The 16,197-nt window shown below is 39.7% G+C and overlaps 1 protein-coding gene across 3 annotated transcripts in view; it reads left to right on the top strand.

Moving 5' to 3' along the window:
• Positions 1-15,825, top strand: part of rnf180a (ring finger protein 180a) — a 131,038-nt gene extending 115,213 nt beyond the window's left edge. For all 3 annotated transcript variants that reach the window (XM_078218232.1, XM_078218251.1, XM_078218242.1), the window contains exon 7: positions 8,690-15,825. In XM_078218232.1, the coding sequence (XP_078074358.1) occupies positions 8,690-8,883 (194 nt within the window). In that variant the 3' untranslated portion in view covers positions 8,884-15,825. The remainder of the gene's footprint in view (positions 1-8,689) is intronic.
• Positions 15,826-16,197: the final 372 nt, after the last annotated feature.

Raw genomic sequence — 16,197 nt, 5'->3', positions numbered from 1 at the left:
TGCCATATTATCAATACATTACATGCCAGTTGGACTCGCACTGCAGATTAACTAAATAAATTTTGTTTCAGAAATTAGTAGAACTCATAGGGGCATTTTTCTAAGTGCATGCTGGAAGTGGAAAACCTTGACTATTGGCAGTGTACAATAGAAATTATGCCAATTGACTGGATGGAAAACCCTGTGAATTTTCTGATGGGCACTGTTGGTGGATGAGGCACCCACATAGCTATGGAGGATGTGTAGAGCAGCATGATATTTGCATAAAGATCATAAAGTTGATCTTGTCCTTTTGATCATAAAGTTGATCAAAAGGACAAAAGCAAAGAATTGGACAGATGCTTTATGTCACTTTTGCTCTAATTTGTTCTAGTACTTTCTGGAAGCCAGTAATGCTAAAGCTCAGTGGTCATCTTCAATCTTCTCTAGTTTCAACTTGACATGCATGTAGAACACACTGTTTTAACTTGTATTCATACACAAAGCTAGGTGCCCCTCTGTATTCTTATATATAGCGATAATATCCTGGCATTTGCCACAGCTTGACATGGGCAAGTAGTAAATTGTGGAACAGGTTGACAGCAATACCAAGATAAATACTAGGACACCTTCCTGAATCATTGTACTGTTGAACATGTCATTTTCATTGAGCTGTTCCCAATTCCTGCAGGTAATGAAGAACAATTTTAAGCCTGGTGGCACAGTGGTTAACACTGCTACCTTACAGTGCCAGGGACCCGGGTTCGATTTCCGGCTTAGATCACTCTCTGTGCAGAGTCTGCACGTTCTCCCCGTGTCTGTGTGGGTTTCCTTCGAGTGCTCTGGTTTCCTCCCACGGTCTGAAAGACATGCTGGTTAGGTGCATTATGTTCAGCACTATATTATGTAATCCTGTGGGATCTCTGCTCAGTCACCAAAATTAGAAGTGTCCTGTTGTTATAGCCATATTTGTCGAATATGATATCCCTTAAGGGGGAAAAAATGAGTGAAGCAATCTACTCAATGCATTAGATTGACACAAAGAAAAGTTCTTAAATTGTGTACAAATGAATACAAACGCTAAATTCTCCCTCAGTGTACCGAACAAGTGCCGGAGTGTGGCAACTAGGGATTTTCACAGTAACTTCATTGCAGTATTAATGTAAGCCCACTTGTGACAATAATAAATAAACTTTAAAAAAACTTCCTGGCAACCATTGTGCACTGGCATCTTCTGTGGAATCCCCATATTACCACTTCAAATGTGCTTTGCTTTCCTTTGATTTTGAGTCTCCCCTCTTCCACCATGGAAACCTTTGAAATGGATGAAAAAACTATTTTAAGCCTTTTGGAGATTCTAAAAGTTGCAAGAATACATTGTCTTGCCTATGGCCACAAGTGTCCAAAATTGTATCATTTGTTCAGCAGATGTCTAAATTAAATTATTTGTTAAGAGTCTTTTGAAGGAGTGCTGAATTTTTATTGCAATAAACTGACATCACAATATCTCATGACAAAACCTGAAGTCCAGCGTGTGCTGCAACTTTTTACTTCACCACGTATCTGCCTGAAAATTCCTTTGAGCTATTTCTGATTCTTGGTAAGTCACGCATGAGTGTGAAGAACAGCTGCCGCCCTCTAATTTCTAAATTATGTAAGAAGTCCTCTGCTCTTTCCTGCAGCAAGGTTTCACAGGTTATTTGTTCATTTGTACACAATTTAAGAACTTTTCTTTGTATCAATCTAATGCATTGAGTAGATTGCTTCACTCATTTTTTTCCCCCTTAAGGGATATCATATTTGACAAATATGGCTATAACAACAGGACACTTCTAATTTTGGTGACTGAGCAGAGATCCCACAGCATTACATAATATAGTGCTATTTCTGTTGTTTACTTAGCTATGGGATGTCTTGATATCACCAAATTTGTTTTTCATATCCTTAAATCTTTTTGTTCTAAAAATACTGGAGTAGGGTTTTTGCTAAGCTGTGGCTCTTTTTTTTAACACAGTTCACTCAAAAGCAAGTCTTTGAATAAACTCTTAAAATGTCCGCAAGATCCCGACAGCATGAACAGCAGCAAGATTTCGGTGTCTGTTCCACCAAAATAAAAGATACTGCATTGTTAAAAATACAGTTTATTTATTAGTCACAAGTAAGGCTTACATTAACACTGCAATGAAGTTACTGTGAAATTCCCCTAGTTGCCACCGTCCGGCGCCTGTTCGGGTCAATGCACCTAACCAGCACGTCTTTCAGACTGTGGGAGGAAACCGGTCCGCCTAGAGGAAACCCACGCAGACATGGGAAAAACGTGCAAACTCCACACACTGACCCAAGCCGGGAATCGAACTCTGGTCCCTGGCGTGGTGTGGCTTTTGCTACCAAATAAACCTGTTGGACTTTAATCTGGTGTTGTTAAACTTCTTGCCGTGAGGCAGCAGTGCTAACCACTGTGCTGCCGTGTTATAAAATAACAATTTTATAAATTTCTGTAATTCATTCCAAAAGGATTTTTATGTATGTGTCAGAACAACAACATAAAGATGACACCGATAAATGTCTGGAAAAAGAAATGAGCTTTTATAAGAACAGGAACAGGCTGTTTCACCACCGTTCAATAAGAGCATGGTTAATCTGGAACTGAAATCCATATAGCCACCTTTGACCCATAATCACGGTGGCACAGTGGTTAGCACTGCTGCCTCACAGCGCCAGGGACCCGGGTTCAATTCCCGGCTTTGATTACTGTCTGTCTACAGTCTGCATGTTCTCCCCATGTCTACATGGGTTTCCTCCCACAGTCCAAAGATGTGTACGTTAGGAGGATTGGTCATGCTAAATTCTCCCTCAGTGTACCCAAACAGGTGCCAGAGTGTGGCGACTAGGGGATTTTCACAGTAACTTCATTGCAGTGTTAATGTAAGCCTACTTCTGACTAATTAATAAACTTTACTTTAATCCTCAATATTTCTGGATAACAAACATTTGAGTAAAATTAACAATTGATGGAACAAAAATTACCATTTGTGGAAGAGAATTCCAAGCTTCTGCAACTCGCTGAAATCTTGCTGCCAATCATGTAACCGGAATTTATGGCCCTGCCCACGGCACACCCCTGGTTTCTCAGCAGTAGGGGTGTGTTCAACAGGAAAGCCCACTGACAACAGTGGGACTATGACAGCCTGCCGCCAGTGAGCAGCGCACCACCACCTCCCGCCATGAAACACATTATGGAGAGGGAGGAGAATCCCACCTAACGTCTTTAGAAGTGTTTCCGAATTTTACTCTTGGAAGATTGGGTCCTAATTCTTAAACAATGCCCTCCCCTTAAGTTATCAACCACAGGGAATAGTTTCTCTGTCTCTCTTCCCTTTCTGTTCCATTTAATATCTTGAATACTCAATCAAATCACCTGTTAACAGTTTGCATTTCAGAGAATGCAGTACCATTTTGTGTAATCTCTCTTCAGTATTCCCACCCAGTTTTAGCTGAGCCAAAGGAATGAGACCTACTGATTTGATTCCCATGCTTTCCATAAGCACTCGGAGTCCAGATATCACAATTTGATAAACCTACACTGCGCTCGCTCCAAGATCATTATATCCTTCTAAAGAGTTGATGTCCAGAACTGCTCACAACACACCAAGTGCAACCTTAACAAGGCTTTGTATAGCTGAAGTATGACTTCTACCCCCTTGCATTCTAGTCTTCACTATATAGAACCCAGCATTCTATTTGCCTTTTGATTATTTTCTTTATCTTACCTTTAATGGCCTATGTACCTGGACCCCTCCCCCAGTGGATTTCCACTGTTTCTAGTTTTCTTCAATTTTTAGAAAGTATTCTGTTCCATCATTCTAGATGCAAAAAAATGTCTGCAGAATTTGCACGTTCTCCCTTTGTCTGCGTGGGTTTCCTCCGGGTGCTCCAGTTTCCTCCCACAATCTGAAAGATGTGCTGGTTTGGTGCATTGTCCATGTTAAATTCTCCCTCAGTGTACCCGAATAGGTGCCGGAGTGTGGCGACTAGGGGATTTTCACAGTAACCTCATTGCAGTGTTAATGTAAGCCTACTTGTGACACTAATAAATAAATTTAACAAAGTGGATTACTTTACATTTGCTTCCATTGAAATCCATTTACTCATTCACTTCATCCAAGAATATCTTTGTTATTTTGTGCTTTCATTCTACTCTATCTTTACAATTAAATCTGCTTAACCAGTTTCTTGTGTAATGACCAAATTGTGCAATTTTCCTTTTAATTTAATTTAATTTGAACGCTGATTGTTGATACTGTATTCCTATTCGTGACAGGCATCAAAATAAGGTTCTTAAATTCTCAGTGGCTGTAGTCCTGGAATAGTAGCCTTCTTTCATGAGATGCAGGCAACACTGGCTAGACCAAAAATGTTATTGCCCATTCATAATTGCTCTTGAAGGAGGTGGTGAGCTGCCTTCTTGAACCACAGCAATCCATATGGTGTAGCCTGGTGCTCTGCTGGCATGCCCTCCTGCACTGCTCATTGAACCAGCATTGATCCACCGGTTTGATGGTAATGGTAGACTGGAGAGATGCCAGACCATGAGGTTACAGATTGTTGTTGTTTACAGTTCTTCTTCCACTGGTAGCCCACAGCACCTTATGACTGCCCAGTTTTGAGTTGTTAGATCTGTTCAAAATCTTTCCTGATTAGCACAATGATAGTGCCACACAACTCGATGAAGGGTATCCTCAATGTGAAGACAGAACTTCCAGTACAGGTAGACTGGTGAGGATGTGGTCAAATTGCTTTTTCTTTCTTGTTAGCCCCCTCACAACCTGCCACAGACTCAGTCTAGCAGCTATGCCCTTTAGAATTTGGCCAGCTTGGTCTGTTCTAATGCTATGAAGATACTTTTGGTGATGGATATTGAAGTCCCCCACCCAGAGTGCATTCTGTGACCTAGCCATCCTCGGTGTTTCAAGTGGTGCTCAACACAGAGCACTGATTCATCCGTTTTAAGTGCTGGTCGATGCCAATCAGCAGTAGATCCTCACCCATTTTTGACCTAATGTCATGAGACTTCATGTGGTTGAGTTTCAATGTTGAGAACTCCCAGGGCAACTCCCACCTGATTGTATACCACTATGCTCCTACCTCTGGTGGGTCTGTCCTGTTGGTGGGGCAGGAAGATAGTGATGATAATGTCTGGGACATTATCTGTAAGGAATGATTCCGTGAGTATAACAATGTCAGGCTGTTGCTTGATTAGGCTGTGAGATAGTTCTCCCAATTTTGGCACAAGTCCCAAGATGTTAGTAACAAGGACTTTGCAAGGTCAACAAGGCTAGGTTGCCATTTCCGGTGATGCGTCTGGTTTCAGTCCTTTTTGTAGACTTTATAGTAGTTTGGTACAACTCCGTGGGTTTCAGTAGGTTGCTTAAAATCGAGCTCACAACGCAGGAAGATACTATGTATGAAGCTTTATGCAGTTCTGTTTGATGCAAATTATAATGAAAGCTTTGTTATTGATATTGAGTTACCACTATTACATGAAAATGTCAACTGATCATTTACGAAATGAATATAGATACATTCATACATACCACTTTTAAAATCATTGCAATCAATACTTGTCATTTTATTAATAAAAATTGATAAGATCTAGTGCAAAGTGAAATTAAATTTTAATGAATGCCTTAAAGATAAACGTGTACAGTAGTAATTGTGTCTGAGCAAAGAAAATGAACTGTTATAACCTTCACTGATTACACTAAAATGGCAAATACTTTTGACAGCTTTCCTACATTACTTCAAAGGAACTTAATTTTTATGTGATGTGTACGTTCCTCATGAGGAATTTATTCAACATGTTTTATTCTTTCATGGGATATGGGCATCGCCGGCTGGCCCGCATTTATTGCCCTTCCCTAATTGCCCTTCAGAAGGTGGTGGTGAGCTGTCTTGAACCACTGCCGTCCATGTGCTGTTGTAACATCCAAGTGTTGTTCGGGAGGGACAGGAATGGTGCTGAATGTTGTGTATTCATCAGCAAACATTCACACTTCTGACCTTATGATGGAGGGTAGGGACCAATATCAGACCATTATTATCAATGCTTAACGAATCCTTCTGAAGTGTTAGTTATGGTATTTGAAAAAAATGGTGACTAGAAAATGACAGTTGGGATCAACTTGACATTTTTTTGGGGTGATTTTTATGAATTGCTAACAGAGGGTCGAGCCCACCTATAGCGCTCAATGGGATGCTAGGTGCTTGCTTTCCAAGCATTATGCTCAGAAAGCTGTGGCCAGTGCATACCTAAATTTCCAATATTTGTTTCTGGCAGACAGGGCTAATAAAATTGCACCTTTTGTCTTCAGAGCTTGGTGTAAGCCTGAGCTCTTACTAAATAATGCATTAATTTTGTAGCTCAGTTTTTTTTATACGTTCATGGGACATAGGCATCAGTGGCTGGGCCAGCATTTATTACCCATCCCTAGTTGCCCCTGAACTGAGTGGCTCATTAAGCTATTTCAGAAAGAAAAGTAAACCACATTGCTTGTATCTGGAGTTACATGTAGGCCAGACCAGGTGACAACGGCAGATTTCCTTCCCTAAAGGACATTAATGAATCAGATGGGTTTTTCTAACAATTGACAATGGTTTCATGGTCATTGTTGGACTTATAATTCCAGACTTTTTATTGAATTCAAATTTTACCATCTGTCGTGGTGGGATTCGAACCCTGGTCCCCAGAGCATTACTCCGGGTCTCTGAATTATTAGACTAGTGACAATGCCATTGCCTCCACTAAAGTGTACTAGGAGTCATAGAGTCACAGAGGCTTACAGCATGGAAACAGGCACTTCAGCCCAACATATCCATGCCGCCCTTTTTTTTTACCCACTAAGCTAGTTCCAATTGCCCGCGTTTGGCCCTTCTCCTTCTATACCCATCTCACACACAAAACTGTCTAAGCGCTTTTTAGAAGTCAAAATTGTACCCGCCTCTACTTCTACTTCTGGCAACTTGTTCCAGACAGTCACCATCCTCTGTGTGAAATAAATGCCCCTCTGGACCCTTTTGTATCTCTCCCCTCTCACCTTAAACCTATGCCCTCTAGTTTTAGACTCCCCAATCTTTGGGAAAAGATGTTGACTATCTTACTGATCTAAGTATTTTATCTTTATTTCTGTTGAGCTGTCAATGAAATACAACAAAACTTGAGTGATTCATGTCTGCCATGTTCCTTTAACAAGTATTATTCAATTAGCTCTACACATCTATATGGTAACAATTGGAAATGGTAATTGTGTATAATACTAAAAGAACCTAATAGTCCTGATGGTCACAGGGATTTTCGAATGGTGTGTAGCATATATGTCCTCTTGCTCTTGTTTCATGGAGTTTATCAGTTCCACTAAAATGAATCTATCCCTGCAATTGTGATAAGATTCCAAACTAGTAATTGGAAAAGCTGAGGTAGAAAAGAATAAGAAACTCTCTCTAGTTATAGTTCCATTGAAGTCACCTTTTATTTGAATGCAAGAAGCCAGAATGAAAGCTTTGTCTGTTCTCAATAAATACAGCTTGAGGCGGAGGAAATGCTACACTTAATTTCAACCAGCACTGATTTCAGTGTTTTTGATTGGCTGAAGCTACTGGTTGTTAACTTAAGCTAGTTCCATATGTAAATGTAGAAGATGTTGGGCTGTCACTTTCGGTAGTGATGGTAAACAGCCAACAGCAGATTAAAACAGTCGGCTTCTCCACTTCTAACTGTTTCCCCCTGGATTGGAAATGATGCCACTTTTACACTCAAATCAGCTCTGTGCTGCTTTTGATAAGTTTTATCATGAATTTTGGTGTCCTGACATTAGGAACAGTCTCCTCCATACGACAGGTTAAAAATTTAGTTAACGCAAACCTTTCAGGAACCACAAAAGTTTTAATCAGAGGAAAAATATAAAAAGTTTCATCGACCAAGCCAGAGGCCAATTTGAACCCAAGAAAGACATCAGCGCCCCTTTATCAGAAGTCAGAGTCATGTACTGTCAAATGAGCCCTCAAAATCACATTGCTTGAGCTGCTTGGCCATTCCCATCAAGATTGTTTACATTTTTTTCATTTGTTCATGGGATGGTTTGCTGACTAAGCCAACATTTATCATCCATCACCAATTGCCCTTGCAAAAGTAATGGTGAGCTGCATTCCTGATTGCTATAGTTTATGTTGCAATAGTATTTCTGCAGTGTGTCAGGTGAGAAAATGCAGGATTTGACCCAGGGACAATGAAAGAAGATCAATATATTTTCAATTCAGAATGATGTCTAACTTGGAGAACTTGCATTCTCCAGAGTTTTGTTTATAAACGCAATGGGGGGGGGGGGGCATTGAAATGACAAAATTAGATAGAAGTCGTACAGCAAAGAGGATTTAACGCATTAATCTAGGTTGGAGTTGGAGTTGCATTACAGAAATAAAACAAGTTTCCAACCATATTGGGTCTCACCACCAGTTATTCCAGTTACTGTTTGAAAATTGGCGTTAAATGAATTAAGGGACTTGAGTTAGTTCCTTTTTAAAAATATAACACTGCAACTTTCTGTTACTTTATGGCTTATACTGTTATTCTTTATGATGATGTACCAGATATGCTGCTACTCAGCTGTCGGAAAGTAATGAACCATATGCCATTAAATGTTGTGTACCACCATAGGTTTTGGAAGACATTCCGATCCTGTTGCAAGAAGACAGTTCCCTCATGGTGCCTACAGACTGGATTTTGAGGATGACAATCGTGGCTGGAGATTTGATATGGACATGGTTATCATTTATATTTATTCTGTCAACTGGGTCATTGGATTCATCATTTTTTGCTTTCTCTGCTACTTTTTCTTTCCATCTTTTTAAAAGGGTGCATTAGGACCTTGGCACCGTGTGGCTTGAGAAAAGATTGAACCACGTAATGTTGATCAGTAAGCTCTGAAAACATTTCCTTAAATATTGCACATTTTCAGTTAAAGAACACCAAGGGACACGATAAAGGCAAATACATTTGAAAGGATGAGTTTGTAATGTTCTTTCCAGTTGCTATTACCTTCTGTGGTATTAGCCACCACTGTTGAAACCCAAGCTGCCATTAGTGGAGTCTGCAGAGTGCATTTGATGCAATTTACTCTGGATTCAATTTCCATAAAAAATTGAACACAATTTGGATTTTGTTCAAAAACTTGAATGTAACCAACTCAAAGCAAGATTTATTTATTCCTTATGGAGAAGTTTTGGCATTTTGTTTCGACTGTCAAGAACCTATTGTCTAAAGATTAATACTGGGAGTAACTGGAGGTATAAAACCAGAATTGTAATGCAGGTTTTAGACAAGTATGTTAAATAGTTGCTTTCATTGGTTTAAGCTCATTCTTCAAATGTTTGAGCAGAATATTAACAATATGTTAGATACCCAAAAACAGTGGTGCATTGGAGTAAAGTTTAAAATCACTTGATGTTTAACCTTCACTTGTTTATTTTTTTATTTAAAGTTGCTACAAATAAACTTTTAACAATTTCATTAAAATAAATATTAATAAGGTAATGGTCAATAATTTTTATTTTCATAATGACAACTGATAAAACTATCAAAATCTCGATTATTTTTCACCGAGTGATTTAATTAGTATGCTGTTGTGATGTAATTTGATCTGAAAGGAGACTTTTATTGTTATACTTGGCCTATATAAATCATGGATGATGATTCTTTTCTTCCTATTGATTTATCCAGTAATTATAATTATGAAGAGCTCGATGGAGGATCCTTGACAATTAAGAAAAATATTGCTTCCACTGTGCCAACTTGAGATCATTGGCAACAGTGGAATCTGTGAGACCAGATTCCATAAAGAGCACACATAGGGCCAAGCAGTTATACTGCCTGCCCAGTGGTGCTAACGAGAGACTGGACTATTCTTTATGACTGAGACTCATTTGAATTGGATCTGTTAGGTGCCAATAATCACTGATAAGCTGAATGCTGATTGAATGAGCAGGAAATCACAAGGGACAGCCATCAGTGGGTGGAAAGATTTTTTAAAATCTAAACGATCACCAACGGCTGTTTCTCTGGCTGGCATTCCAATCTAGCGAGGCTCCACACTTTAAGCTTCTCCACACAGAATCACCACTATTGAACCTATTGCCACAAATGATGCAGGGTAAATATACTTGAGAGAATTTTTCTAATCCATTACTGTTGTTTTCCTCTCCTCCAACATGGGTAAATGCTCCCTCATGGAACCCTGTGACAGTAACTACTAAGAAAATCTACAAGAAGTGGGACGGGGCCGGGCTCTGATCAAGAATTATGTTAAAAAGAAAAAATCTGCGATTGGTGTTGCAAGCCTTTACTGTGCTTGTCTGGCAAAAGTAGAAAATCCGGTACCAGCCACTGAGTGCCAGAAATGCTGTCCAGTATTTTACAATGAAGCAGCACTGGAGAAAACACAAGGAAGTGATTATGTCTCACTAGACCTTCAAGTAAATATATAAATAAAGGTAGGAACTCTCAGCCCAACATTTTTTGATAGTTCCACATTTTCCATGTTATCACTCCAACACAAATGACTTCCTGGTCTTCTTGCTGTGTGCTTTCACTAGTTTTGCAAGGTCACACTTTTTTTTTGTTTTCCACTTGATGCGTTTAATTTTTTTTCATTGTGTTTTGCTTTTCTTTTACTTTTACTTAACACTTGCCAATCAAGTTGATTTACTGGTTTGCAACAGTACCCACTGCTAAGGTGGGCATTCCTTTTGGATTTCCAAATTAAATTCCAATAAATTATTAGAGCTTGTAGCAAAGGCAATGTAATAATTGTGGGGGACTTTAATCTTCATATAGACTGAGACAATCAAATTGGCAAGTGTGGTCGAGGAGATAGGTTTGTAGAATGTTTTCAAGACAGTTTCTTGGAGCAATACATTGTGAAACTGCTTCAGGGTAAAGCAATCTTAGACCAAGTATCGTGTGATGAAGTAGGGTTAAGTTGGTAAAAGGTCCACTGAGAAATAGTGATCATAATACCAGAGAATTCCATTTAAGTTTGAATGTGACATACATCACAAACAAGAATCTTAAACTTAAACAAAGTCAATTGCATAGAAATGAGAGAAACACTGGCTCAAGTTAATTGGGTCATGGACTGAAAGGTGTGGAGGTAAATGAATATTGGAAACATTTAGAGAAACAATTCAAAATGTTCAACAAAAATACAATTTAATTGAAAAACAAAATGTCGACAAGGAAGACCCATCCATGGCACATTGAGGAAGTTAAGGATGCTATTAGATTGACAGAAGAGACTTACAATCTTGCAAAACACAGTAGCAAGCCTGAGGCTGGGAGTGTTTTAAGAACCAGTAGAGGGCCACCAAAAAGTTGATAAAAAAGGAAAAAACAGAATATGAATAAACTAGCCAGAAATATAAAAACAAATTATAAGAGCTGTATAAGTTAATAAAAAGGTAAAGAATGGCTAAAGTAAACATTAGACCCTTCCTCAGAAGCAGAGGCAGGAGAAAGTATCGCAGGGAATGAGGAAATTGCGGAATCATGACCAAATATTTTGTGTCTGTCTTCACAGTAGAAGACACAAATTTCATACCAGAAATTGATAGTAATCTACTGGTTATAAAAAACGAGGAAATTAAGGAAGTTAATAACAGCAGAGAAAAAGTATTGGAGAAATTTAAGAGACTAAAATCCAGCCTGGGACTTTAGAGGGGTGGGGGTCAAGAGGGTGAGGGTGAAGACAGTTGGGGTTTCCCTTCCCCACTTCCTCCCTTTTTCACTTCCCTGCTTCCTCCCTTTCCCCTCTTCACCCCCAACTTTCTTCACCCCCATCCCTCTTGATTCTAAAAGCGAGAGCTGCAGAGAAAGTGGATGTGCTGGCTATGATTTACCAAAATACCTTGGATTCGGGGATGGTTCAAACAGATTGGAAGTTGGCAAACACTACACTGCTTTTTAAGAAAAGGGGGGAGAGGAAACAGTGAACTACAGGCCTGTTGGCCTACCAGCAGGAGGCCCTTCCTCGCTTCCTCCCTTCTCCGCTTCCACCCTTTTCCCTTCCCTGTCCCTCTCCGCTGCACTGAACCAATCTCCTGATGTTGGAACATGTCTAATGTCCCTAATTGGCTCCTGGAAGTAATTTATTAATTGGCTGCCTCTGGAAGATTTGCATTTGGCATCCTATCACAACTGCTTCTGGGTTCCAAATCTGAAATTGAGGCCAACATCGGGATTGCAACCCACCTGGGAAAATTCAACCCATCAACTTTTGTATTGTTCTATTTAATGTAATGTATTTTTAAAAAAATTTAATTTTCAAACATCCTCAAAAATTAGATCATAGAATCCTACAGTGCAGAAAGAGGCCATTCGGCCCATCGAGTCTGCACCAACCACAATCCCACCCAGGCCCTATCCACATGTCCCTACATATTTACCCACTAACCCCTCTAACCTATGCATCCCAGGACACTAAGGGGCAATTTAGAATGGCCAATCAACCTAGCCCGCACATCTTTGGACTGTGGGAGGAAACCGGAGGAAACCCACGCAGACACGGGGAGAATGTGCAAACTCCACACAGACAGCGACCCGAGCCGGGATTCGAACCCAGGTCCCTGGAGCTGTGAAGGAGCAGCGCTAACCACTGTGCTACCGTGCCGCCTATATATCCTATTTTTTCCTACCGTGGATATGAGGCAGGAAAAAAAACAAATTTGGAACCATATAACATATGCACATATTTATGTAAGCCAGCACATCCTGCATACTTCAGACACTTGATTTTTCTTGCTAATTTTTTTTTAATAAACTCTGGAGATGGCATCTCTGCAGGATAGTTCTGGAGCTGTGTGGTTTTTCAAGCTGTATAAATGACAGTAAGTTATTCCGAGAATGGGTAGCATTTTTGTATGTGAAGCACCCTGAACCTAGAAGGAGTTCTCAAATGAAAGTTTTCTGATATCTGAGATCAAAATAGAAAAGGCTCTCTTTCAGGCATGGAAGGCAGCAAATTAATCGGAAAATCTGGTCTTCTGTCAGATCTTTGCTAAGGTCATATACAAGCTTGTATGGTAACAATGTGCTATGTAGTTACATTTCAAATATAGGGAGAGTCTCAGCTTTATTCTTCAAGGTTACAATTCCTTTATAAACATCCATGCCTTTGAAAGACTTGAGAAAATGTATTTTATCAGACGCTGTTTGCAGACATTTAAATATTTGGCATATCTCACCAAATAGTTTCAAAGCTTCTGGTGTCAGCACATTCCAAGTCCTGTGCACTTTCTCTGTCCTTTCATACAGCACAAATCAAACAAACCTTTCACTGGAATGCTGGTTTAATAATATTAGGTTGGTTACTATTACCTAGCCATTAGACTTCTGATCCTAGACCCAAGATTCCTTTATAGCTCAACCACTTTCACTTGAGCTGCCGTTGGAAGCATCCGTAGAATAGATGAAGTGCTCTCTTGAGCTGGCCTGCCAAGCACCCACACCATATTATAGAATCGTAGAATCCCTACAGTGCAGAAGGAGGCCATTCGGCCCATCGAGCCTGCACCAACAACAATCCCACCCAAGCTCTACCTATTTACGCTGCTAATCCCCCTAGCACTAAGGGACAACGTAGCATGGTCAGTACACACATCTTTGGACTATGGGAGGAAACTAGAGCACCTGGAAGAAACCCATCAGACACGGGGAGAAAGTACAAATTCCACATAGACAGTCACCCAAAACTGGAATTGAACCCGGGTCCCCAGAGCTGTGAAACAGCAGTGCTAACCAATATTGAGACAGTCATCACTGATTTGGGCAAATCTTGTAACTAGAATGCCTGGCACTCACTCACTAAAGCGATTCTTCCATGGAGAGCTTGAGTCTGTGGTGGGCTCTCATGTTGGTCAAAGGAAGTGCCACAAGGGCACTCTGAAAAGTTCATTTAGGAGTTCTGATATCGATTTCGGGTCCTGGAAGTTCTTCCAGAATCATTGCAATTGGTGCAGCAAACTGAGCATCGCAGCCTCCTTTGAAAGTAACGGCATATTAGAGGCCAAGACTCAGTTATCTGCAGTATCCTGTCTGATGTGCAGCAGAATCTTCCAGGCGCAGATACCCACCAGAACCCTACCAAATGTCCCAGATAAAGAACGATCATATTACATATTCTGGAGTAAAATCTTTCAGTCCCCAACTAAATAAGATAATTAACCATCTGGCTGAGCGGTGTTGCAGTGATCTGGAGCATGAACAGGTGTAGTTAGAAAAAATTAACAGTTTCTTACTCCCCAATAAGACATGGAAGCCTAACCTTTTTTGTTTTCTAGGTGAAGAATCAACCTGATTATTATTAGATTCCTTAAAGAATACAAGGACATTTAACAATCAAACCAATTTAAGGGAACCAACAGGTTTTTCTCCAGCTCTTGCCCTCGTTCACCTTTGTCTCAACCTATGGAATTTGGGTGAGGTGAAGAAAGGGAAAGCTCATTTTTCCTAGATTAATGTTGACCTTTCCTGTGGCTTTAGAGACTGGAGTTGGAGATGCAGTGCTAGATTTTCCCTGCTTTAATCTTTGGGTATGAATGATCCAATGGAAGCCTTAACCTGTTTCACATGAGACGGTGCAAAGATTTATTTAACTATAGAAATATTCTGGTGCTTAATTTTTAAAAATAGAGTAGGTGAAGAGTCAAGCCCCATATTGCAGAACAGGACACGAAGCTTGAAGAAGTAGAGAAGAAATCAAGGAGTAATAGTTGTGCAATTGAAAGTTTAGATTTTAAACAGTTGACGTTTGTATGAGGAAGGATTGCCCAGGGGGAGCAAACAAGTTGCATTGAGGTCCTGAGGAAGAATGAGCTAGAGTGAAGACTATGTTAAATCATAGTTGCAACATAATGAGGATGCACAGACAATGAAGAACATTTAGGAGGAACAGGAAAGTTAAAAGAAACAATGATGTATGAATGGAGAAGGATTTAGAAAGTTGAAATGAAGAGAGGTTGAAAGCTAGAAATTAGAGAAAAAAATGTCAATCAGGTGAAAAGTGTCCTTTCTGTCCAATAGTACGAGAGGGTAACAAAGTGCAAAGAGTAGTTTGGATCCTTGAAGGGAGATGAACAAAAATATTGTAGTTGGACCTTTCCATATAATAGTGGCTGCTGTTTTTTTAATTACAACTGTTCTTATTCCACTCAAAAATAATTACTGTTTTGTAACGTCTTCATTCATCTAAGATGCAAGAAATTCAATCAAAACCATCATCAAAATACTGTTTTACCAATCTGTGTTCCCCGGAGCGCCAAACTCACTTTTACCCAGAAGTTGCTGCCTATTATGTTAATATAGTCCCAGAGATACAGTGTTCCAATATTTATTGTAGGAACATAAGACACAGAGACCAGCTACCCCAGCCTAAAAACCCAACTGAGCACCACATTACAACACCATACTGTCATCCTTGTAGACAATTTCATTTCTTGAAAGTGCAAGAGGACTGTCTCCCTGTTTGCTATGTCACAATCTGCTTTCACCTTATTTACATTGCCTTTCAGGGTTTATTTGAATGGTTGTTGTTCTGTAAGATAATTGAAGACTGTAATATAAAAGTTGTAGCTAAACAGAGCTGAGAGGGTGAAGGGGAGAAGGTTTTTCTCTTCGAAAAAGATATTTTCTTTGGCCTTATAAAACTCAGTGCTGAAGCTAAAGAATGTTAATGCTGTATATTTTATCATTTGTGCATTCTTGTGCATTACTGATGTGTTAATTTCAATAAAAGTGTTTTGATTCTGCCTCATTGTTTTGAACTGAAGGGAAAATTCACAATATGCCAAAATGTATTTGTATTGGGATACAACCAGACAACTAGTTGGTAACTTGCTGCAGTAGCACAGGAAGAAAAACTTCATAATTATTGGGTTCATGTTTCCCTCAGTCATTCCGTTTGCTCTTTCCTGTATCCTTGCAATAGTTGCAAGATCCTTCTTGAACTGTGCTAAACAGAACTGTTCAGTGTATTCCAAGTATGATCATTAATCTATTCAATGTAACAATTCAAGCTGACACCACAATGCATGGTGATGGTAAGGCGAGTATGTCCTCCTTTGAGTAAACAGACCAAAAATGTGGACAGTTGTATGGCCTTACCAATGCCGTGT

Source organism: Mustelus asterias, chromosome 1 (genome assembly GCF_964213995.1).
Source record: "Mustelus asterias chromosome 1, sMusAst1.hap1.1, whole genome shotgun sequence".
Taxonomy (NCBI): Eukaryota; Metazoa; Chordata; class Chondrichthyes; order Carcharhiniformes; family Triakidae; genus Mustelus; species Mustelus asterias.
Note: the sequence above shows the minus strand (reverse complement) of the source record. Positions and strands in the feature narration are given on the sequence as shown.